The sequence below is a fragment of the Alligator mississippiensis genome, chromosome 1 (assembly GCF_030867095.1).
Source record: "Alligator mississippiensis isolate rAllMis1 chromosome 1, rAllMis1, whole genome shotgun sequence".
NCBI lineage: Eukaryota > Metazoa > Chordata > Crocodylia > Alligatoridae > Alligator > Alligator mississippiensis.
Genome location: NC_081824.1, coordinates 54,315,500 through 54,338,740, shown reverse-complemented (window position 1 = coordinate 54,338,740; position 23,241 = coordinate 54,315,500). Strand labels below are relative to the sequence as shown.

Sequence of the window (23,241 nt, the reverse complement as noted above, 5' to 3'; positions counted from 1 at the left end):
CCACCCCAAAATGTATTTTGTTAATCCTACACTTCTGGGTGAGATACCATAAATGCTTATTTCCATAATGAATATGGCATTTCTTTGCTTTTCCTTTTTTTCTGCTTCTTTATGCCTGGTAGCTAATTGGCATTAGTATAGAAAACATTTGTGAAAATTTTGTAAATATTGCTACAGCTTGGATAGAAACTCACTGACAACACTCGCTATCAAATTTGACCACTGCCTTTCATTTGAGATTGCTGCAAGAGACTATAAATCACATAACAAGGACACACAAGCTGCTCAAGAATTTAAATACCAGTAGAGAGGCTTTGCAGGGAGAGAAGTGCACATAGGTAAGAAAATTAGCCGAGTTAGAGAAGCATGGCAAAGCACGAGAGAGGATGAAACCCGTAATTAACAAGTACAGTGCATGGCCCTTAAAAAGCTAAAGCTCTAGTTTCGTGGCACAAGACAATGAATGACCTTGTCCAGAATAAAACTGTTGTTACCAACCTAATAAGAGCCAGCTCCATTACTGTGCTCAGCTAAAGGCTTTCTGGGCATGCCTTCAGGCTGAGTACTGGCTGAAAAAACTTAGGTGCTGTGAAGAAAAAAAAAATCCATTTTTGGTATGATTCATCTGTTCAGGAAAACAGGATTCCACATAGTCTTTGCAAATGATTAAGACTGATGCCATTCTTAACTGGAACAACCTATTAGACCAGAAGTACTCAAACTCACCTGCTACCAAATTTTCAGACTTGTGTGAAGCCACATGGGTCCAGCAGCATGGCCCCAAATGCCCAATCTAGCATGTAGGGAGATGTGAGTCCCAACATGGAGTATGGGGCAAGGTGGGGGCAGTGCAGGCACCCAGGGGCCAATCCCAGCAGGTAGGGTTGGTGTGGGGCCCTGTGGCCCCATTCTAGTGCACAAGAGCTAGCCAAGGCAGTATGGGGCAAGCAAGAGGCATGCAGGGGCCCCATCCGACCTGCAGACCAGCCCTGTGCCATTCACGTAGCCTGCAGGGCCAGAAGATGAGCACCAGTGTGCTAGACCCTTAATTTTGCTTAGCTGCATAGGCGTAGCAGTAAATATAATCTGCTTACCACTGCCCAGACCAGTATTTGTTTTCATGGAACTAATCTATGTTTCTCGTTCATGTCACCAGTGATGTAAGAAGAAAGCCTTTAAGGTATGACTGATATTTTCTGTTGTAATAGAAAATTTAAGCTTAAGGTTTTTTTGTTTTAAAACACACATTTCTGGTTTCTTTATAGCTATCTGTATAGTGTTCCATAGGAAAACAGCAGGAATTTCCTTCAGTATAGGTTTTGCTTTGCAAAATCAACTGGGAGTTTTAATCACAGATCTCCCACAGAAGTTAGGAAAGTCATGTGGCAAAATTCTCTAGCCAGTGTGAAAACACAGCCATTTGAAGGGCCATTCCACACAAAAGTGAACAAATCTAATTCATCCTGCAAAGGCCCGCTTATATACTTAAACAATAAGGAAAAATAAAATAGAAAAACCCCTTTTGTTATATTTGATGTTCTTAATTGTAATCTAGTTTACAATTGTTTGAATTTTTCATTTGAATTGACCAGTATTATGTTATTGTATAAATAAAATATTTACATCAAAATAAGTATTTTCTACTGTCTTCCCTTTTCACTTTAAGGCTCAAGAACTATTTCCCCCCTCATATTAGGAATTACATGCTTTGATTGCCATGTTCTCCACTACAAAGTTGCATGAATTTATTGTAGGACACAGAACAAGTTACCAAGCAAGTACGAACTGGATGTCTGCCACAGAGAAAATAAATTAGGTCCATTTTTCAAAGTCTATTTCAAATATTTCTTTGGCACCTACAAACTCCAGGCCCATTTCAGAACACACAGAAAATAGAAATGTCTTGCTTATCCAGCCTGTAGACCAAACTTTATTTTTCACAGGTTAAGGAGCCACAATCAATATTGTTGAACAGACTCTTTCCCATTACACACTTTTACCACTCAGAAAATGCAAAGGGAGTGAAAACTGCCCACATATCCCAGCCTGAAACTCCCCAAGCACAAGGGTGCTCTCAATAGACAAAAAGCTGATACAGCTGACTGCATTCTATACCTCACTCCACTGAAGGCCTGGGTCAAGAGAGCTGAGAGAATAGCTGAAGTGTGTGTATTGCTTTCCAATTGTCTGCAAATTGGCATGTGATCTCTAGTGGATTGCTCATCTAGTAAAGTAGTCTCCAAAGTAAACTAGGGAAGAGAATCAGGACATAATTGATCATTGGTTCTCAGCTTTTCCTCTTTGTCCTCTCTCCCAGGATATCCCTCAGTTGCTGAGAGTGTGTGTATGAGACAGAACCATCCTTTATATTCGTCCTGCTTACTCAGGGCTCCAGCCCAATAAATAATCCAAGTAACCAAAATCATTTTCCACTCCTCTCTTGCAATGCAGCCTCTGGAAAGCCAGGTATTAATAAATAAGCTGCAACACTGAAGGCAGCTGGGGAATCCCAGGGCCTGACCTCAGCATGCAGGGCTAGGCATGGATGGCAGGGTCCTGGGGCCCAATCCCAGGTGTGGGGCAAGGCAGGGGTGGTATGGGGCCCCAGGGCCTGGTCCCCAAGGTCATGCAGGGCCCAATTCCGGCCTATGGAGCCAGGGGGAGGCAATGCAAGGACCAATCTTGATATGTAGGGCTTTATCCTTCACTGCTTTCCTGCAGTAAATGAGACTAACACCTCAGTTTAGAATTACAGATAAGAACCTGAGATAATATTTTCCACTCACCTTTTAAAAAGAAAAGAAAAAAAAAAGAAAAAATGAAACAAAGCTCAGAGTTCTTTGGGGCCACAAGACAAGATGAGGACAGACAAGATGCAGACTGGACACCACAACTGTCCTATAACGATTTCAGCAAGGCATAAAAACATGATTTTTTTTTTCTAAGTATGGTTTGCCGTATCATGTCAACAAATTATTTTTCAAACAAGCCATCCTCATATTTGGGGCATACTAATCTCTCAGCCACAGAGAAGGTGTTCAGTTTTACTAGTACTGAATTATTTTGATGATACAAACACATTATAAAAGGTGGTTTGTAGGTACCAGTGAACTGGGAAGTAGGCTGTTTACAGGTAGATTAGAAGATAACCTATATAAGACATGGAGTGTGGGGGCAAGGTGGGGGCAGTGCAGGGTCCCAGGGGCCAACACCACAGGTATTGGTGACGGTTTTTTTAATTTAATCCCATAAATTAATGTAACCGCTTCAGTTTAAATCAGAATGTCAAAACTGTATCAACCCAAAATGTTACCTTTTTAAAATATGAATAAAAGGAAAAAGCACTATAAATATAGGATCTTAGCACAAAAGGATGTGAAATTTCATGTGCACTTATATGTTGAGACAACTCCAACTAAAATGTTTAAGCAGGCAAAATGTTTATATATTATTACCATTCAGGTTAGTAACCGATTAACTGCCGCACATCATGCAAACAATGATGAACAGACTGATTTTAGTCTATACTATGCACTATGAAGGATTTTTAAAGTAAGGACTGATACAAGATGTCTAGTTCATAAAATAGTCCACACATTTTCTTGGGAATTTCCTGAGCTACAGGCCTAAGAAATATTATTAAATAAGAGCTATCACCAACTTTGTTTGGAATAACATTTTTAATAATGATATTATTTAACTGGCTGCAAAGCTATGTGCAATGTCTGCTAATAGCCTGCTATTTTAAAATATATGAATGATTCAACAAATTAATAATTTATGCTAATCGGATATATGTTACTGGAAAGAAGACATTTATTCTACACCAAAGTGCAAAAAAGCTGTGTTCATAGGTAAGGCAATGTACTTAAATGTCTTTATATACAATATGATTAAAACAGATTAAAGTACTGCAAAAATGTGTGATGAAAATAGAACAGTCGTATTTCAAAACCGGATTCAACAAAATGAGCAATATACTCTTTTTTCTAGAGAGTATAAGAGACAGTACTGTTTTATTTCTATAAAAAGTAATCAGTAGATGCCAGTAACCATAAAATCTGGACTCCTCTATGTATTAAAGACCTGGGGTGGTTCAAAAACCAATTAATTATGAAGTGTAAGCAAAGTTACATGAGCCATTCTACATCTTTTTGTTATATAATTTAACCTACTGCTTCACACACATAAAATCAGACACACAAGTTATGTGAGAAAGTTTTATCATTTTTAGAATCAAAATATTCCTTAAAATATTTACATTTTACAGTAAAAACAATAGCAAAACACAAGGTAATGTACAACCTTAGGTATTCAAGTTTTTGAAGCATGAAAAATAATGGGAAAATTAATAGACAAATCATAGTTTAAAGAATATAGTGTGATTTTTTTTTCTTATTATTAAAACAAGTGCAGTTTAAAGCAATAACATTCAGACAACTCAGCCTTCCAATTTCTGGTCACAAACTGCTTTAGATGCTTGGGATATACTTGCTAATTACTGAAAATACAGCTGAATTACTTTTTTATACTATTGGATAATTTAAAAAGAAATCTTCACACCACAGAGTTTATTACTTATATTGTGTAACGCGCTTGTGAATTCTGAGGCTTTGCTACAGTCTTTAAAAACAGTGCAATTTAAAAAAACAACGTTATTGTATGAAATTCACTTTAAAATTACTGGGCATCTTAAAACAGAAGAGAGCACAAATTACCAAAGGCAGTAGCTATATTGCATACTTGACTAAAGCCAACTTCATCAACTAAAAATTTCTAAGCCTTTATTGCATATTAATAAAAGAAATCTTTAAAATTTTGACTATACAGCAATGTAAAATTTTGAAAAATATTAAACTCCTATTTCTAGGGATAGTTGGTATAATGAAAAAAAAGAGGATGAGTATTGGTATGCAGCTTCATACCAAAACACAGACTTATTTCTGCAAAACACCAACACTGAATAAAAAAGATGGCACAATCCTAGCAGGCATTTACAAAGTTTAGGACATAACTCTAACAGTTTACTTAAATAGGATTTGCTGAAAGACTGCCTGCATCTTTCTACCTTTTGCTTTTTGTTCTGTCACTGTGGTCCCTGTCTTTGTGATGTCTGTCTCTGGTCTTTTCACTTTCTCGCTCTCTATGTTTCTCCTTACTTTTCTCTCTTTCTTTATCCTTTTCATGCTCTTCACTTTTAGGTTTATCTGTCTTTTTTTCTGGATTCCTACTCTCCCTAGAGGATTTTCCATCAGATCCCTTATCACCATGTGAAAGTCGTAATCTTTCTTTGTCTCTATGTTCTTCCTCTCTGCTTTTTCTTTCTCTCTCCTTTTCCTGGTTTCTGTCTCTGCGTCTATTCCTCTCAGAGTCTGGCTCCCAGTATTTTTCAGCATTCCACTCTTTTTCATGTCTGTCTTTCTTTTGGTGGTGGGAGTCACTATAAAATCTTTGCCTATGTTGCTCATTTTTCCCCCTACTTAACCCTCTCTCCAAATGTTCTTGTCTCCCCCAAGGGTCACTATGACGTCTTTCTGGTCTCCTATTGTCTTTACTCTGAAAAAAGTTCTCTGGCCCGGCAAATCTTGGCTGTTTATGAGCCAGTGGTGGCCCTTGTGACATGGGCCCAACATAATGCGGTGCCTGACCTGACAAATGAATAACAGGTGGCCATGGCATCATGGAATTTTGAGCAAAGCCAAAACCTGGTGGAGGAAGAAGTGGAGGTGGTAGATGAGGAGGAAATCCAAACAAGGGGCTGTTCTGTGGAGGAAAGTTAGGAGGTACGGGTGTTTGAAATGGAAATCCAGGTGGATTAGATTTAGGTGCCTGAAAACTATGCTGCTGAGACCTAACTGATGAGAAGTTTCCACCTGCAAGTGAGCTGGGGATTTTGGAAGTGAATTCAGAACGAGAAGAATTTTCTGTTTCAAAATGAGATGAGGTTGTTGCTGGTCCTCTCCTAAATGGCTGCACCGTTTCAATATTTTTCATCACTCCATCTTCCTGCAACTGTTTGGTCTCTTCTGTTTGCGAGGAACATGCATTATCTGCCTTTGTTGCAGATTTGGTGTACTGTGGCTCACATGCTGGAATATCACTCTGGCATGAATTTAAATCCTTCTCTCTGGGTGGCTCTTTATCTTCTACTTCCATCTGCTCACTTCTTGAAGCTCCTAAGTGTTCTTTATCTTGTGAATGACCACATATATTTTGCTTATCTCCATTTTTGCTAATGTCACCTTCCTTATTTTCTCCAGCATTAGTTTGTTGACTGCGTCCAGCTGCTTGTCGTGGGTCCCTTTTAAGATTAATGAACTGTGGAGATTTGGAGGTATTAGCAGCCATACCTTCAGCAGTACCTGTGCTAACATTATTATCATCACTAATTTTACCTGAATTTGAAGAGCAAGAAGAAAAGCTAGAATCTGTGGTTTTTTTGACTTCTTTTGCAACAGTCTCTTTGTCAGACAGCTGCCACTTTGGGTCAATTTCTTTACCTTCCTCAGTTTCTCTGCTCTGTGACTGAGCAGATAAATTTGCTAAAAATGCTTCTGTAGAAACATCTGGTGGTTTACCCTTAAGGCTAAGGCCTATCAAAGTTCCTGCAGTTCCTGGTGAACATGCAGTCCCTTCAATTGGTGTATCCACTGTAACACTGTCATCTGTAGTTTCTTGTGCATCATCTAATCCAGTTTTAGTTTCTTCATCAGCAGTAAATTCATCCACAGCCATTTCTTCTTCTTTTAAGGTTGGTTGCTCATTTAATAAAGGTATTTCTCCTGTTTCACACTGGTCCACAATTGACTGACTCTGTTCATATGTCTGTCCTGTGGTACCTAAAAGACTTTGAAGTATGTCATCTACTGGCAGTGGTTTATTTGCCAGCTCAAGAGTAGAAGGCTGATTTTCCCAACCAACCAGAACTCCAGGAAGAAATCTTAGAGGCTTTGGTGGTTCATGTTTAATGCTTTCTACTAAAGGTTCAATAACTGCTGGATTTTCTTCTGTATTAGATTGATGGAGTTTATTTCTCTGTTTATGCAGCACAGTTGAGAAGGAATTAAAAAAATCGTTTTCTTCTTCATCCTCTTCTAATACCAGTTCAGTTTGAGAAACTTCAGGTTTGCATGGTTTGATTTTTTTTTCTGGTGGCAAGTTGCTTGGAACACTTTCTGGAATTTCATCCACAAAGCTAGTGCTAGTGGTAGTAACAGCACTCATCTGTCTCTTCATTTTTTGGCGAATTATCAATCCCAATAACAGATTTGGTCGATGTAACTCTATCCCTGCATAAAATCATAACAGTAATTAATAAAATTCACTTAGCAGAAGAAAAGTATTTGAATGAAAAAGAAGCCTATTTTATTGTCTACAGAATTCTCCAGGTAGGCTATATCAGTTTCTGCTATTGCTATGCCCAACGAGGACAAAAGGATCAGAGAAATGAATTTCAGCCATCTAACTTATATGTAATGGGTTCATTTCTTAAAGCTACACCTCTTTCACCTAAGGTCTCATCTATACAAGCAGCTTGCATTGGTTTAAGTAAAAAAGGCTTTAAAATTAATTTACTCAAGTCATTATAATATAAATATATCATATTTACTCAAATCCAAGACAACTCCCAATTTAAGACAACCTGAATAATTAAATTCTACACAAGGAAAATTGCCCCTTGTCTTCAATTAGTTGTGGAGAGCTATGGAGAAGTCCTTTTTCTCCCCTTGGAGAATGTGGCACTGTTGTGCTTCAGCCGGGGGGGAAAGGTGGGGCTTTGAACATGTAGCTGCTCATAGCACTTTGGGTTTTTTTGCAATCCTACAACATATACTGGAGACAGACTTAATTTCATCCTCACATGCTCCCCAGAAAAAAAAAAATCCCACTGGTGGGAAACGAAGTTTCTTAGAAATCCATGTACCCAGTTTAATTGACTGTTATGACTCTTTTTGGGTTCTGATGAGGCTAAAGTTCTGACTAAGGTGTTTCAAATCCACCACAAACTCATTTATTTGTGAAAAGAAAAAATTACGTTTTTTAACTGAAGTGGAGAGTGCAAAATAAGTAAACAATTTCAGAATCTTGCATTTGAAGTTGTCTGCCAATTCTCATCCCTCTTAATATTTCTTTGTAATTAATTTATCCTGTAAGGTTTTTAAGAAAGAATTGTCTTTTTATTAGTTAGAGTACCTAGGGTATTTTGGATACTGTAAAAATAATTCTTTAAATTACAACGTAATTATAGAACTAAGAGTGAGTGTGAATGATGGAATGGCTTCTTTCACAGTTCACTTGTACTGCTCTATAGACTGAGACACATTAAATAGCAAATCTGCTTCCTCTATTTCACATGGCAGCATAGGTTGAAGTTAATTCAGCTCAAATTTTTTCAGGCAAATTGTTTAAAATACAGTATCAAAGTAGTCTGGTGTATTGGAAACTAGTTGCCAATCTCTTAAGATGTTCATGTAGCACCAGAACTTTTAATAAATTCATACCTGAACAAGATGTTTGGTACTCATGATCAAAAACACAACAATTTTTCAGCTATATTTCATTTTTCAATCATTGTGGGAAGTGCTATTACATATACATTTCCAAACCATGTGTTGTATATACTTACCAGGCCCATCAAAAGGCACAAGATGATGTGGAATTTTGTCTGAGGCACCTAAAGGGATGAGATATAAATCCTTCACTTGTTTCATGTTGTTGGCAGCCACACCATAACGCTTTCTGCTACTAAAGTATGCAAATAGCAAAGTGTAGGAAATCTGATCCTCTTCAGTTACAGGGGTAAAGCGAACTACACAAATTTCCTGTTTAAAAAAGGAAAAGAAAAAAAAAGATGGTGAAAAATCTTTAAAACTATTTATTTCCTTAATTAATTGGTAACTAGTTTTCATCCAAGCATCCAGAATAAAGTCTTGTTTATATTACAAGCCTTCTGCGACAGGACACCTGCCAGGGTGTGTCCTCATCTGTTCGGTTTCTGCCGGAGGCGTGCAACACCACTACAGCAACTCTCCTAGTAGGTCCCTGGTACACACCAGCAGTTAAAGGGTATGTGCATGCCATCAAAAAGTGCAGGGACATCTATATACACTTTCTGGCAGCGTTCCTGTAGAACAAATAAATGACAGAAGCCTTCTGCCATTTGAAGGTTTCACAATACTTTGCGGGCAGAATACAGGAGTTCTGCCATCACAAGGCAGCTGTGAGTGTGAAGGACTTTGTAAAACTGTGATGTGAACTAAAGAAAAGGAACCAAGTCTTAAACTGAAGAGAAGATGAAGGAAAGAAATTAAAGCATATGAGACAAGGATAAAAAGTCTCTGAAGCAATAAGGGACTGAAGAAAACAGAATTAATAAGAAATTAATAATGATTACAGTACAGGACCAAAGTTGAAACACTTTCTATGAATTTGCTGATTCTTATATGCTTGCTTTGTCAGAACACAGATCAAATATTTTCTTCCAAAAGAGATTAGGAAGCTGTATTTTGATGTCTGAAATTTCAACTGCTACAGGGAAAAGTCCACACAAAAACACTGAGTCATACGGTTGGAAGTGACCTCAAAGGTTAATCTAGCTCAACCACCTTCATGAATGCAGGAAAGCTATGCCTATCTATTACTCTTGAAATCCTCCAGAGAAAGAGATACCACAACTGCCTGAGCAGTCTATTTGACAGGTAGGTGCTGCAAGCCCCATCAGTCTGTTCTGGAGCACACTAGGCAGAGTGAAGGGGACAGGTTCTGCTCCAGATACCCTACTGCCTAGAGGACTCCAGGAATTAGAAGGGTGGGGCCGCTCCAGGACATCTTTTTACAGCTGCTCTGAATATCAGATGTTAAAAGATCTGGGTTGTAAGTTTTCTTGTAGCCAACAGAATACAAAGAAGTGATGTAGTATCATGTCCAGATCCCTTTGACTGCTTAGCCTGAATAATTAGATATCCACCGACAGCTGGGTCGAATGGAAGCAGCTTTTGGTGCAAGTCCAGAGTGAGGCTTAAATTCACACCTCTGGGTATTCAGCAAGGGTGTGGACAAACTCACATTTTAACAACTTCAAAAGGGGATGAGAAGCTGCTGCTTGGGAGGATACTGTAGCTATTATGATTAAAATGTTATATCTATGTGAGCCTGCAGCAATATAAGTTAGCTAAATGGCTCAATCTTTATCCTGAATGAAGCAGGAGTAAAGATGGTTTTGATGCAACAGAACTGGATAAGCTACAGAATCACACAGACCTAACAGCTGCTTTGAGCAAGTTGTTGCTGAAATCTAGAAAAAACAAATCTGATAGGTACCTCAACTGGTGGGAAGCCAATAATCTAACACACAATACTGGATGCTTTTTGGGGTATGTCGCCAGGACAGCAGTACGATGCCCTGGCTGAGACATCCCTGTGTATGATCTTCTATCCACTCTCACAGTCCAAACCTGGAAATGCGCTGGTGGTCCTGTAGTAGTACATCTCATTACAACTGCTCTAGAGACCTTTGTACTTGCAGAAGGGCAACCCTAGAAAGCAGCCTTGCATATTCCTGCATATGTCCAGTGAGAGCGCAGGTGAATGGGTGGTTGGAGAAGGTGTGAGACATGTAGATGCTTTTGTGTATGGTTCCTCCTTGTAAAGTAATTTGCAGCTAAGCCCGCTCCTTTGCCACGCTGTCCATGTAATACCAGAAATGAGGGACAACAACAATGACATGAATGGTTAAGGGGACTTAAAACATGGGATGAAAATTAAGAACAAGCCACAGGTCTAAGACTGATGCTCCCTGAAGCCTTTGTCAAATTATACATTTTCAAACACAGATGTCTAAAAATGAGGTATGCACAACCAAAGATGCAAATTTAATTTTTTATCAATAGGCACTCACTTTACATATTCAAATGAGAATGTGACAAGTTTAAAAGTCTGTAAAATTCTAAAACTCATCCAAATGCACAGAAAAAAAAACAAACTTCCAGTGCCTGGGGACTTAGAAGGGCCCCAGCTTGCCATCTCTTTGGATAAATGTCCCTTGCAAAACTATACTGAATGCTTGGAATTACAAACCACAGGCCAAGCAACTTGAGTGCAGAGCAGTAAATAGGAACTACTGGATTCAGAACCTGAAAGATTTTAAACACAAACCATTTCAGATAATGTAACATAAGAAATTTAAAAATTATCACTGAAAATCTGCTCAGCGCTGTGCAAACAACCATATAATGTATGCAATTTCCACAGCATTCACAATAGAAGCTGACAAAGATGTGAGAAGGTTAGGTGAGGGGGAGGTGGTGGGATAAAATGTATCAGCTCCCATCTCCAATCAGTCTATAAAAACCAAGTATCCCACAAAATAAGCAAATTTGAGGGATCAAGAGAAAAGAGCCTTCAGGAAAGATTTGAGAGAAGTGAGAAGAGCAGCCCTATCTACCAGTTCAGACAGTTAAGTCTTCAATCATTTAAAGTAAATTACAGTGTTTCTTCCTTACCTTGGTCCCTGAAGCTTTTATTTTTTCAACATACTCCCAAACAGTATGAGGAGATATCCTGCCACCTACTTGAATGCTATCAGGTAAGTCCTGTGACATAAATATAAAATTTAAATCTATTTTAGCTATTATATTTTCAAAAGACACTTGACTTAAAAAATTCTTGCAGTTCACATTCTAAGCAGAAGTTACAATAATACGGAGAAACAAAAAGCAGCTTGCATTAAATCACTGACACCAAAATTAAGATTTCTAGTTTGAATACAAGAATTGTAACTGAATACACAGGTACCCCCTGTACATAACATGGCCTGTACATCATTAACAACAGTCATAGATAACAGCATTTTCAAAGCAGACTCCTAAAGAAAGTATACTGATTTGCAAGTGCAAGTCACTGCTAGAATCACGATCATATTTAATCAAGGCTCTTATGCAGAAAAGCACTTAAGACATTCCTAGATCAGAGCCTGAATATGTTATTTTAGCTGGTTGAAAGGCTTTTGGGATCAATGATCTTCATAGAAACATGAAAAGATTTGTACCTTGTCTTTAGTAAACTCTCAAAACTGCATATTTTAATTAAATTGACATATTTTTAAAGAACATAAAAAAATAGTTAAAAGTGGCATGGGAACTTCTTGTTCTTAGCCCGTTAGTATCAAGGCATGAAAAAAGAGAGATTACATTTTTTTAAAAATGTGTAATCCAATTTAATTTTCAATACCCATGTTAGTTCCTTTTTCAAAATTTTATCTTAGATACTGAAAACAAAAGAGATTGTTTTCTGTTAATGACTGAATTCACTTTTAGACTGTGAGAATACTTGCATTGGGGGAAATAATATTTATTTGTTTAAAAACTGCTTCCATTGAAATTAAAAAATGGAAAATTTCTGCAAAATATTAGTAATTATTTTCTATAAGTCAGATTTGCTTTAAAAATAAGTCAACTTAAGTCAATTTTATTAATGATGTCTCTGACAATACCATGGCAAGACAGTTTCCTACTGAAAAGTATGTGTGTAAAATGCATTTACTTCAGTTTTCAATGAATTTAATTCCTACAAACTTGTATTTCTTTCTTACTCTCACCGTCTGTTTTGGAGTACTTCTTAGCTAAAGTAATACTTTAACATGAATAACAACACACTAAAAGGACTCATGTATTCAGACAAGAACTTTGAAGTCTCCGTACATTAGTTAAGTCAGATTTCCTTTTTTTTTTTTTTTTTTAATGGAAATACAAGTTAAGGATAAGTCTGCAGAAGTACCCTGTACCTCTATGAGTGCACAATGGAATGAAAAATGTAGACCTAAAAGTGGATGTTTCATAATGAACAAGTTAAAATTGGATTATAATGTAAATTTATTTGTAATCTTTATTAGCAGTAATGACAGAACAAAAACAATTTTAGAAGTCAAGTTATTGATGTACTAATTCTTTGATACTGTTAGTCTCATGATTTACGATAAAAAGGACTGTCAAAATCATTTATGAAACAATTCATAAACAATATTTTAAAGTAAAACAAAGAATACACAACACATTATATAGGAATTCTGTAACACAACTTTCCTGACTACTAATGTACACTGCATGCCCTGCATTTCACTGAAGATTTACAATACCATAGACTCCTATAGCATAAAGATAAGTAAATGCAACACATTAATGAAGCCTACTTCTATTTGATTGTAAAGCTGATCTCTGATTTTTTCTCTCTCTCTCTCTCTCTCTTTTTTTTTTTTTTTTTTACAAAGGCAACTATTGCAAGGACTCTGAAAGTCCCACCCCACTCTTCTCTTAGATTTTGAAAACATTATTATGGATAACAAATACTTTACAAATTTTGCTATGAAAAGTTATGTTAAAGTCTCATGGTCTGGGTATTTGGCTTATAAAAGTAGAGAGACCAAAAACAAAGGATACAAGTTTCTATTATACAAACTGTGACTGCCTGCACCCAGAATAGGAACCACCAGCAGGCACCCTCTCTCCAAACAATAAGCTGATTGTTTGTTCAAAGAAAAACAATTAAATTTTAATAAACTGATCTAACTAACCTCACTGCTAACCAGAAAACTAATACCACTGAGGCTTTTCTTTCAACAGCCAGCTCTCTCATGCACAATACACTAAGGAGAAGGAAAAGGTATTATTGTGAGTGTGAGTTAAGGCTAGCTCAGTTTGCATAACAGCAGCCTTAGAAGTATTATTATTCAGACTAGTATGATAATTATTTTAACAGGCAGTTTACAGTAATTTAAAATTTAAATACCTACCTTGTAAAAGTATATTGTAACAGACCTAGTTCATCCCTCAACCCCCTGATTATTTGGGGACCCCTAAGAAATACCAGGTATTTGAAACATACTTCCAGAAACACAGCAAAAAGGTGCCATGAAAAGCTCTACAGAGATTACATCGCAATGAACCACTTGCTCACTTAAGAAAAATTTCACTGTTAAATAAACCCTAAACTCAGTCCACCAGTATTATGCTTAGTATAATGCACACGCTTCACTTGTTTTCACCACAGCACAACTTTGACCCTTTGAATGTAGTCCCAAATAAACTACAAAGAAAATGAATAAATACATTGTTTTACATTAATCTGTCACTATTAGTAATACATATAAACACAGGAAAAAGACAATACCTCTGTTAAATATTCAAAAGAGCCAGACACTGGGTATGCTTTGATGACAAACTTCGCTACAGAAGGCATATTGATAAAACCTTTCCAGATGAAGTTCAGTCGAGCCAGGAACAGAGATTCACTTTCAACGGTACCAGGTGTCTCCGATCTAAAGACAAGCACACAAAAAATAAAAAATAAGGAAAGAAAAGAAATAAAAAAGAAATAATGACTAGAGTCTGAGCCTAGAATTAGGAAGGTTTGCATAGCACTGTTTATGAAAAAAACCTAAATGAAAGCAAAATCTGGAGAATTATTAAGTCTATACATTTTGTTTTTTAAACCTGGTCTATCTGCCATTCACTTATGGTTCTCCTCCTTCCTTCTCCATCACTACTTTTGTTCTCCTCCTCAGATGCAGGGGTAGCAGTGGACGTAGTCTTTCTGGACTTCAGGAAGGCCTTCGACACTGTCTCTCATCCCATTTTCATTAAAAAACTAGGGGACTGTGGCGTTGACACCTACACAGTCAAATGGGTCGTTAACTGGCTAGAGAGCCGCACCGAGAGTGGCTATGGACGGGTCATTTTCTACCTGGAGGGATGTGGGTAGTGGGGTCCCCCGGGACTTGGTCCTCGGGCCTGCACTTTTCAACATCTTCATCAGTGACTTGGATGAGGGGGTAAAAAGCACCCTGTTCAAATTTGCAGACAACATTAAGATGTGGGGGGAAGTGGCCACGCTAGAAGGGAGAAATAGGATGCAATCGAACCTAGACAGGTTACAGGGGTGGGCGGATGAGAACAGGATGGGTTTCAACACTGACAAGTGCAAGGTGCTGCACCTGGGGAGGAAGAACCAGCAGCATACCTACAGGGTGGGGAACTCCCCTGTCATCAGTGCAGAGGCAGAAAAGGATCTTGGAGTCATTATTGATGCCAAAATGAACATGGGCCAGCAGTGTGGGGACACAGTCAGGAAGGCCAACCACACCTTGTCATGAATCCACAGATGCATCACAAGCAGGTCCAAGGAGGTGATCCTCCCCCTCTATGCGACATTGGTCAGGCTGCAGTTGGAGTACTGCGTCCAGTTCTGGGCGTTGTACTTCAGGAGGGATGTGGACAACATGGAGAGGGTCCAGAGGAGGGCTACTCGCATGATCAGAGGCCAGCAGGGCAGGCCCTACTAGGAGAGGCTAAGGGACCTTAACCTGTTCAGCCTCCACAAGAGAAGGCTGAGGGGGGATCTAGTGGCTGTTTACAAACTAGTCAGAGGGGACCAGCAGGCATTGGGGGAGTCCCTGTTCCCCCAAGCACTCCCAGGAGTGACAAGAAATAACGGTCACAAGCTGGCAGAGGGTAGATTTAGACTAGATATCAAGAGGCGCTACTTCACTGTCAGGGTGGCTAGGATCTGGAATCAACTTCCAAGTGAAGTGGTGGGTCCTACCCTGGGGGTCTTTAAGAGGAGGTTAGACGAACACCTTGCCGGGGTCATGTGACCCCAGTACTCTTTCCTGCCATGGCAGGGGGTTGGACTTGATGATCTGCTCAGGTCCCTTCCGACCCTACAAACTATGAAACTATTAATCCTTTTTTTCCCCACTAGTAACTTCACTTCTCTATTTTTATTACCCTCCCATTCCTAACATTCACCCCAGTTCTAGATGTTCCTCCATTACTGAGTCCACCAGTACAAATCCAACTCTTACATCCATATCTGCCGCTGCCCCATCTTCAGCTCTGGTACCCTCTGCCCTAATTCATATTCCTCCATCACTCCACCATCATCTCCAGGCTTTTCAAGACACACCACTCCTCAGGTTGTACCCATTCCCTCTCCTCCTCTTTTCTCTCTGCTTCTGAACCACCTAATTCCATCTCCAAAAAAATGGACCTATTCCATCACAAGCATCCTCTTCAAATCTCATGCCTTCAGTTCTTGCCTCTTGCAGAGACCTAGACTCTTCTGTATACTTGCTTCCACTACCATCATCTCTTAGTCCAACTACACATTACAAGGTTTTCCAGCGCAGCTACAACAGCTAAGAATTAAAAAAAAAAAAGAAAATCACACCCCAAGCTGATAGATACAACTAGAGGTGCACCAATATTTTGGCTAGATTGGCATCGATAAAAGGAAAATTAATATGATCAGCTATCAACTTTTTTTGGTCGATGTAACCACTGTTCTCTGGTAATTTAATTATGCTGGGGCCCCCGGATGCCTGCGTTCCCTCTTGCCCATGGGTCCAGGGCCCCCAGATGCCTGGGTTCCCTCCCATGAGCCGGGGTGACCCCAGATACAGCCCCAGACCCTCACCAGCAGGTTGGGCTGGGTTGGAACAGAGCAGCTACCATGGTGTCCTGGGAGCTGGTGCGGTGCAGACTGTGTGCTGGAGCTGGGGCAGGCTCTATAGAAGGTGCTGAAAGCCACAGACACGACTGCGGCAGGTGGAGCTGAGCTGCCTAGCCCAGTCCAGAGTGACTTAACTCATTGTGCCCGCAGGTCTGCACCCAGGGGCAGAGCCTGGCAGGGGCCAGGGTAGCTGTTCCCCGCCGCTGCGTGCAGCAGGGTCCTTCCCATGATGGGAAGGAAGCTGGGGGGGGGGGCGTGCTTTAATTAAAGCAGTTTGGAGAGCCGCTCTAATGAAAGTAACCAGAGACCACCCAGCCCTCGACACCCTCAGGCTCAGGCAGCTGGCAAGTGGCATCGGGCACTTTTATATGTGCTCTGGCCGGAGGGTGGGGGAGGGTAGCACTTTAATTAGTGTGGCTGACAGCCGCTCTAATTAAAGTGCTGCTGTGTCTCCTGTATCAGCATTCCCACATTTAGAAATGGTGGTGGAGGTGCTTGAACTGCACCTCGTTCAACAAGCTTTATTACTAAATATCTGTTATCGGATCCGTATCAGCCAATATGGCTGGTTAATAACTAGCTATCAGTGCTGGCCAAGAAAATCTTTATTGGTGCACCCTTAGATACAACTATACAGGAAAACTAGTGTAAACAGTTACGCTGATAGAAGAATACTTTGGACAGTTTACTTTATGGGGATGTAATGTACCCCCACAGGCAGGAAAAATCCCTATCAGAATCCACTTCATCTTTGCCAGAGGGCTCTGCTGATAGTTAAGAAGTACAGGTATAGTCGCAGACGCTCTTCTCTTACAGTCCTCTCTCCCTCTCTCATGCTCCTCACTTGAGCTCAGACTAAGGTAGGGATGCCGAGATCCTCTCCCTTTTATTTCCCTTTCCAGCCACTGATTTTTTTGTCCCACTCTTCATATCTTTTATGCGCTCCTCCATCCAAACTCTTCCCTTTTCTTCCCCTTCATGTTACTGCCCTTCTCCATCAGCCCTCCCCGCTGGCAAGTATGGGCACTAGACCTGGTGCTTATCTGCACCCAGATGGCTGGGGCTGCTCCCACAACCCTGCCTGGCTGTGTGCCAGTTACATGCGTGTGTGCATGCAGATGCACATGCACCTGCTACCTCTAATCACCCCAAGCAGTTCTTGCAGGCTAGAATGCTGCCAGCCTGCAAGGGGAAACCCATGCTTTCCCAGTTTTCTGGGACATGCTCAGGACCCTTTCAAATATTGTTGGAATGCACTTTTGGGTGGCAACCCATGGGTTGAGAAACACTGCTCTAAGGGAGCCCAAAAAACAGCTACTTTTTGCTCGCCTTAGATGAAAAGTTCTATGTTTAGGTAGCCCTCAATATGCAAGCACGACTAAAATCTGATTCCTTAATTATGGTATAATAATAAGGATAACTGTTGAAGCAATTGCTGTGATGTTCTGGAGGCCAAGAAGGTGCATTTGCAGACAGGTGGGTCTGATGGTGGATATACTAATGTCACAGGACAACTGTTTCACTAGCTAGAGGGTAAATCATGTTATCTTGTTTATTGATATAAAGCATGAAAATGGTTTTGCCCAGCATAATCAAGATGCGATATCTCGGAGTAAGGCAGAGAAGGCCTTTGCAAGTTTTTCCCCCCCCTTGAATTTCAGCACACTGATGCACACTATAGCAAGGGCTATACGAGTACTCAACATAAAGAGATTACAGCAGATTTCCCAAGGCAATACATGAGGACATTGTTTGAAAGAGAAAAAGATAGGACAATAGTAGCAGTCTACCCTAGGATTTTGGAGACATGAGTTCAATTCCCTGCTCTTTGTCTTCCTGAGTGACCATGAACCCAGCTGAATGATGGTGTTTCCCTACCTGATAAGACATTATAAGAATAAATGTTATCAGGCAATATGGTAATACAGTAGCAAGGAATGCAGAGCCATATTTTCTCATTATCGTACCACATTTTCTCACATACAACACACATCTCTTTCCCCAGAAATCAGACCCCTGAAACTGGGCAGGGAAGTTGTTTTCTTCCTGGAAAAGCACACCTGAAGACTGTGCATACCATGCAGCTGCCAAGATGGCTGTTGCTTGTGTATGGCTCAGAAAGCTGGAGGGTAGGAATTCTGTATTAAACCTCTCGCAATCATAGCTTGTGCTTGAAAGAGGAACTTCTATATAAGAACTATCAGTGCTGCTACTGACCTTGCAGGGGCCTGGGGCCTAACCTTGTTTAACAGAGCAAGTCCTCCTGTAAACACAAGTCCAGGAAGCGTGGCATCCCAGGAGACAGTCAGGGTGAGGTAGCAGGGACCAGGAAGCTCTTGTTGTCTGCTGCCTCATAGATTCATAGATGCTAGGGTCAGAAGGGACCTCAGAGGATCATTGAGTCTGACCCCCTGACAGTGGCAAGAAAAAGTATTGGGGTCATGTGACCCCAGCCAGGTGCTAGCCCAGCCTCAACCAGACCGCTGGGATGCCACACTTCCTGGACATTATGCTCCCAGGAGGACTTATTCTTTGTCATATGGTCAGCCATTACTCTGGAACCCCCCACCCCACACACACACATTCTGACTTCCAAAAGGTGCAGGTTTTATTTAGGAGCATGATGTATGTGAGACGAGATAGTGAAATACCACGTGAAATTTAAAAAAATTGATAAACCAAAAGATATGGGAAAAAATCCAAGTCATATTGCAAACGTCAAGTTTAGTCCACAACATGCTTTATCTTTGACTAGGCAGTAGACAAGAAACAAGAAAAAAAGTGTACTGCCCTTTGTTCCCTTGCTGTAGAGGAAACAAAGGGAGGGAGAGCTACAGTGAACTTGTGTGTGCTTATACCAGTCTCCTCAAGTCAAAAGCTGAAAAGCGAGCATATCAAGTAAGAATCTGGATATTAAGAATTCTTAAAAAGTTTAGGTTTGAAATCACTCTTACCTATACACTACTTATATAAAAATATAATGAATTTACAGCAGCAGAGAAACATGCCCAAGAAGAAAGTAGTTTTTAATCTCAGCTATGCACATATGCATGGATTATGCATTAAAAACAAGCACATAACAAAAAAAAAAACCAACCAGACAAAAAGCCTTACTAAGAAGACCTCTCTATGAAAAAAAACCAAACCCACAAGCAAATCCCAATCAAACAAAAACCTGGAGTTCCGATTTCACAGTGGTAGGTACTACTGACAAGAACTTCATTTACTCAGGACTTCTGAAATTAAGTCCTAAATAAACCCACCCTGAAAAAAAAATCAAGTTTGATGGAGAAGTCACTAAATCCAAAGACCAGCAAACTCCCTACAACACAGATCTACACATTCTAGCTAAAAACCCAAGCAATAGATACCTTTATACCACTAAAACAATACAATCAGTCAATGCAATCTTTATTATTAAACTCTTTCTTTATATTTGTTAGCCACATCCTTTAGCAGTATGGTCTGCTATTATTTTTAGTAAACATATCCTGGATCAATTTAATGGAGATAAAGTATCTGGAAACTGAAATTTAGGGTTTTTTTAAGTTTTATTGTAAATTAAATTCCTCACAGAACAACATTTTTTATATCTTTTTTTGTTTTGAATTTCATTTTGGTTAATTTTACAAGAGCTATTTGTCTGTAGCAGTAATGATATATGCACTTTGCACTGCATGAAGAGACAAGCCAAATTAAATTCCTTAAATATAAAGACAGACTGATCACGCAGCACTTTATTTATATTTTGCACAGTACTCAACCTTTTTGACCAGTGGGGCAGATGAGAAGTGGTCTGGATCTGGCTAGCAGACCCAATCTAGCACCTGGCGCAGACATGGTGGGGCCCCATCCGACTCCAGAGAGTGGGGGGTGGGCATGCAGACCAGCTCTATTATAGCTGCCCAGGGGAAAGGGGCTTGGCCTGGCTCCATGAAGGGGAGGGGGCATGACCTAGGCCCAATCCAGCCCTGTGCTGGTACAGAGGAGGGGCTCAGCCCCATGAGGAAGCTGAGGTAGGAAGGAGGCCTACCTCAGACCCAAATTGGCTGAGCAGAGAGAAGGGGATGTGGCCCAGCTCTGCAGAAGGAGAGAAGGAGAGGAGAAATGGATGTGAGCTGGCCCCAAACCAGATGCCCAGAGAGAGGGGGCATGGTCCAGCCCTGCAGTAAAAAGGGGATACAGCCCAGCCACATAAAGGGACTGGGGCATGGCTTGGCCATGAAGCAGAGGTGGGGGGAAGGAGGCTCCAACCCGCCTCATGGGATTTGGGATTTTGGCACCGGGAAGGAGTAGCAATACTGTACTCTCACTGCTCTCTCACTGCCAGACTTCCTGACCCATAGGGAGCCTGTGAACCACATTCCAAGGCTCCATGGGCTGCAGGCCAGAGGTTGAACACCCCTATCTTAACACATTTCATGGGTATAAATGATCTTTGCTTGAAAATTAATCATAACTATTCTTTAAAAAAAAATCTGTTTTTTAGTTACCTTGGAACAGATGATGCTGGTTTTGACAACTCCTGTTTATCATCTTCTAATAAATCTGAAGCTAAAATATTTGATGTTGATGAAAGTGCATCTGCTATGCTCTCTGCTTCATTGTCCGATTGTTTACGCGCAACTCCAACAGACACTTTAAATTTTTTTGCAGATAGGTCATCTGTAGGAGGCGCCATTCGACCTTGAGAAAAGTGAATTGGAAAAATTATATATACTAGTAATAATAAAGAATTAGATTTTACCTGAAGGGAAAAGAGAGAGAAATAAAAGATACCAGATACCAAAGACACATGAACTAAACAAAAGCTGGAGCAAAAGTGAAACTGGCATGACTTACAAGGAGTTACTTTTCTAACTGTTTCTATGGAAAACATTGTTGTGGCTTGTGACCATTTTAAAGTTGCGGGGATAAAAAAAAAGAAGGAACCCAAAAGAGAAAGAAAAGAAAGATACTGTTCCTTCTTCCTGGTCTGTAAATTTGGTCTAAAGATGTTTATCTATATTTCTAAGTTGTGAGATCATAAGTAATGAGTACAATTATTACATTTTAGTATGCGTTTTTAAATTACCTATGCAGATTTTACAGTTGAGATCAAAAAGATGATTTTTGTGTTGACTTGTTGTATCTGAAGATTCATTATCTTCCTTATCTTTTTCAACTTCCTCTGTCTTTTCAAACAGCTTAACTGTACTGGCTTCCTATTGAATGTCAAACAAATCTCAGTTAATAAAAGAATGGACAATACATTTGTTCTGTTAGGTACTCCAAATAAATATTATTCTAATTACCTAAAAGCAATGAAAAACCCAGAAATGCTCACTGTTCTCTTGTTCGGAAGCACTATACTTTTCATTTTCTTTTCATTTTCAAACCCGTAAGAAAAAAAAGTCAATGTTTATGATTCTTCCAGTCTACTCAATGAAAGTACAGCTAAATGCCTAAAACTGTTGCCAAAATTAATCAGATAAAGAATAGCTACTGTATACAACTGAAAGCATTCAAATTACGGGAGCAAGAGAGACAGATAATTGCTTTTCTGCATTAATGAAGTGTGTATTTACACACACACACACACACACTTAAATTTAGTGTATCCAGTATTTAGTTGCACTAAACTGGACACTAAACTACATCCAGTCCCTTTAAATTCAAACAAAATATTTTTTCTTAGATTAATAATACCTCCACCTCTTTTTTTTTTTTTTTTTACCTGAATTTCCATAACGTCTTCTTGTTCCTTAACTGGAGTTTCATTTTCAATTTCTATTTCTCCTTTGTGAGTAATTTTGGTGATTGGTCGTCTTTCTACCTCTCTCTGCTCTTTCTCAATCATTTCAATTGTCTATAAAATATTAACATTACATACTTTACACACAGACAATCAATTAAATGTGGAAAACCCCAAGTAATAGAAGAGGAGAGACATGCACATAGGCAGTACAGAAGGTCATATCTTTATTTGTGGTGCTACTAGTCATCAGTCATGTGTTAATTTGCAAGAAAGTACCTCCCCCACAGCTTTCATTACATGATATTTTAAGTTTCTAATAACCAAAAAATTCTCTGCTAACCCTTTATATATAAATAAAAATTACAGAAAAAAAAAAAGATGCAGCATCTTCCAACATTTTGATTTTTATCACATAGCTAAGTCTCTCACCTGATAAAAGAGTATTTTAACTATGGCCATGGACAGATGTTCATTTCTAGCACTAAGAAATTCTGTGAAATTCACAGCAATTCATAGTGCTAACCCCACCCTGTTTGGGAGTTGGAACATAAATGCATTCCAGGCCCCTGGCTAGAGAGCTGCACAGGCACGTGCCGTGCAGAAGTGCATGGGGTAGGAGGCAGACATGCCCAAACTCAGATGAGCCCTGGAGAATGGCCCCTGGCCTGCCTCCCACATCCAGATTTTTCCAACAGCTGAAAGAGGACAACATGGTATAGGGAATCCTTATTGCCAAGCTCCGACTGCTTTCCTAGAGAGTAAAGTCTTGTAAGGCTAGGCTTCCATGCCTCAAAGGGGAATTTGTTATGGGAGGGGGTCACAAAGGTGACTGTCTGCTCCCTGTCCCCCCAATCCTGCCCTTCTCCCACAGCAGGAACCCTTCCGAGGTTCACAGCGGGCTCCTGTTGTGGGATAATGGCCCCTGCTCCATGCTCTCCTCCAGGTCACTTGGAAGGGATGGACAGGGCAGAAGGTAGCAGCTGCAACAGTGGCAGCATAGC

The 23,241-nt window shown here is 39.9% G+C and overlaps 1 protein-coding gene across 12 annotated transcripts in view; it reads right to left on the bottom strand.

Moving 5' to 3' along the window:
* Positions 1 to 4,206: 4,206 nt before the first annotated feature.
* PHF3 (PHD finger protein 3) overlaps positions 4,207 to 23,241 on the bottom strand; it is a 93,699-nt gene continuing 74,664 nt past the window's right edge. For all 12 annotated transcript variants that reach the window (XM_006272959.4, XM_014594449.3, XM_059730740.1 and 9 more), the window contains 7 exons: positions 22,220 to 22,351; positions 21,578 to 21,707; positions 20,997 to 21,189; positions 14,164 to 14,311; positions 11,502 to 11,591; positions 8,627 to 8,822; positions 4,207 to 7,289 (listed from right to left, as the gene is read on the bottom strand). In XM_006272959.4, the coding sequence (XP_006273021.2) occupies positions 5,065 to 7,289; positions 8,627 to 8,822; positions 11,502 to 11,591; positions 14,164 to 14,311; positions 20,997 to 21,189; positions 21,578 to 21,707; positions 22,220 to 22,351 (3,114 nt within the window). In that variant the 3' untranslated portion in view covers positions 4,207 to 5,064. The remainder of the gene's footprint in view (positions 7,290 to 8,626; positions 8,823 to 11,501; positions 11,592 to 14,163; positions 14,312 to 20,996; positions 21,190 to 21,577; positions 21,708 to 22,219; positions 22,352 to 23,241) is intronic.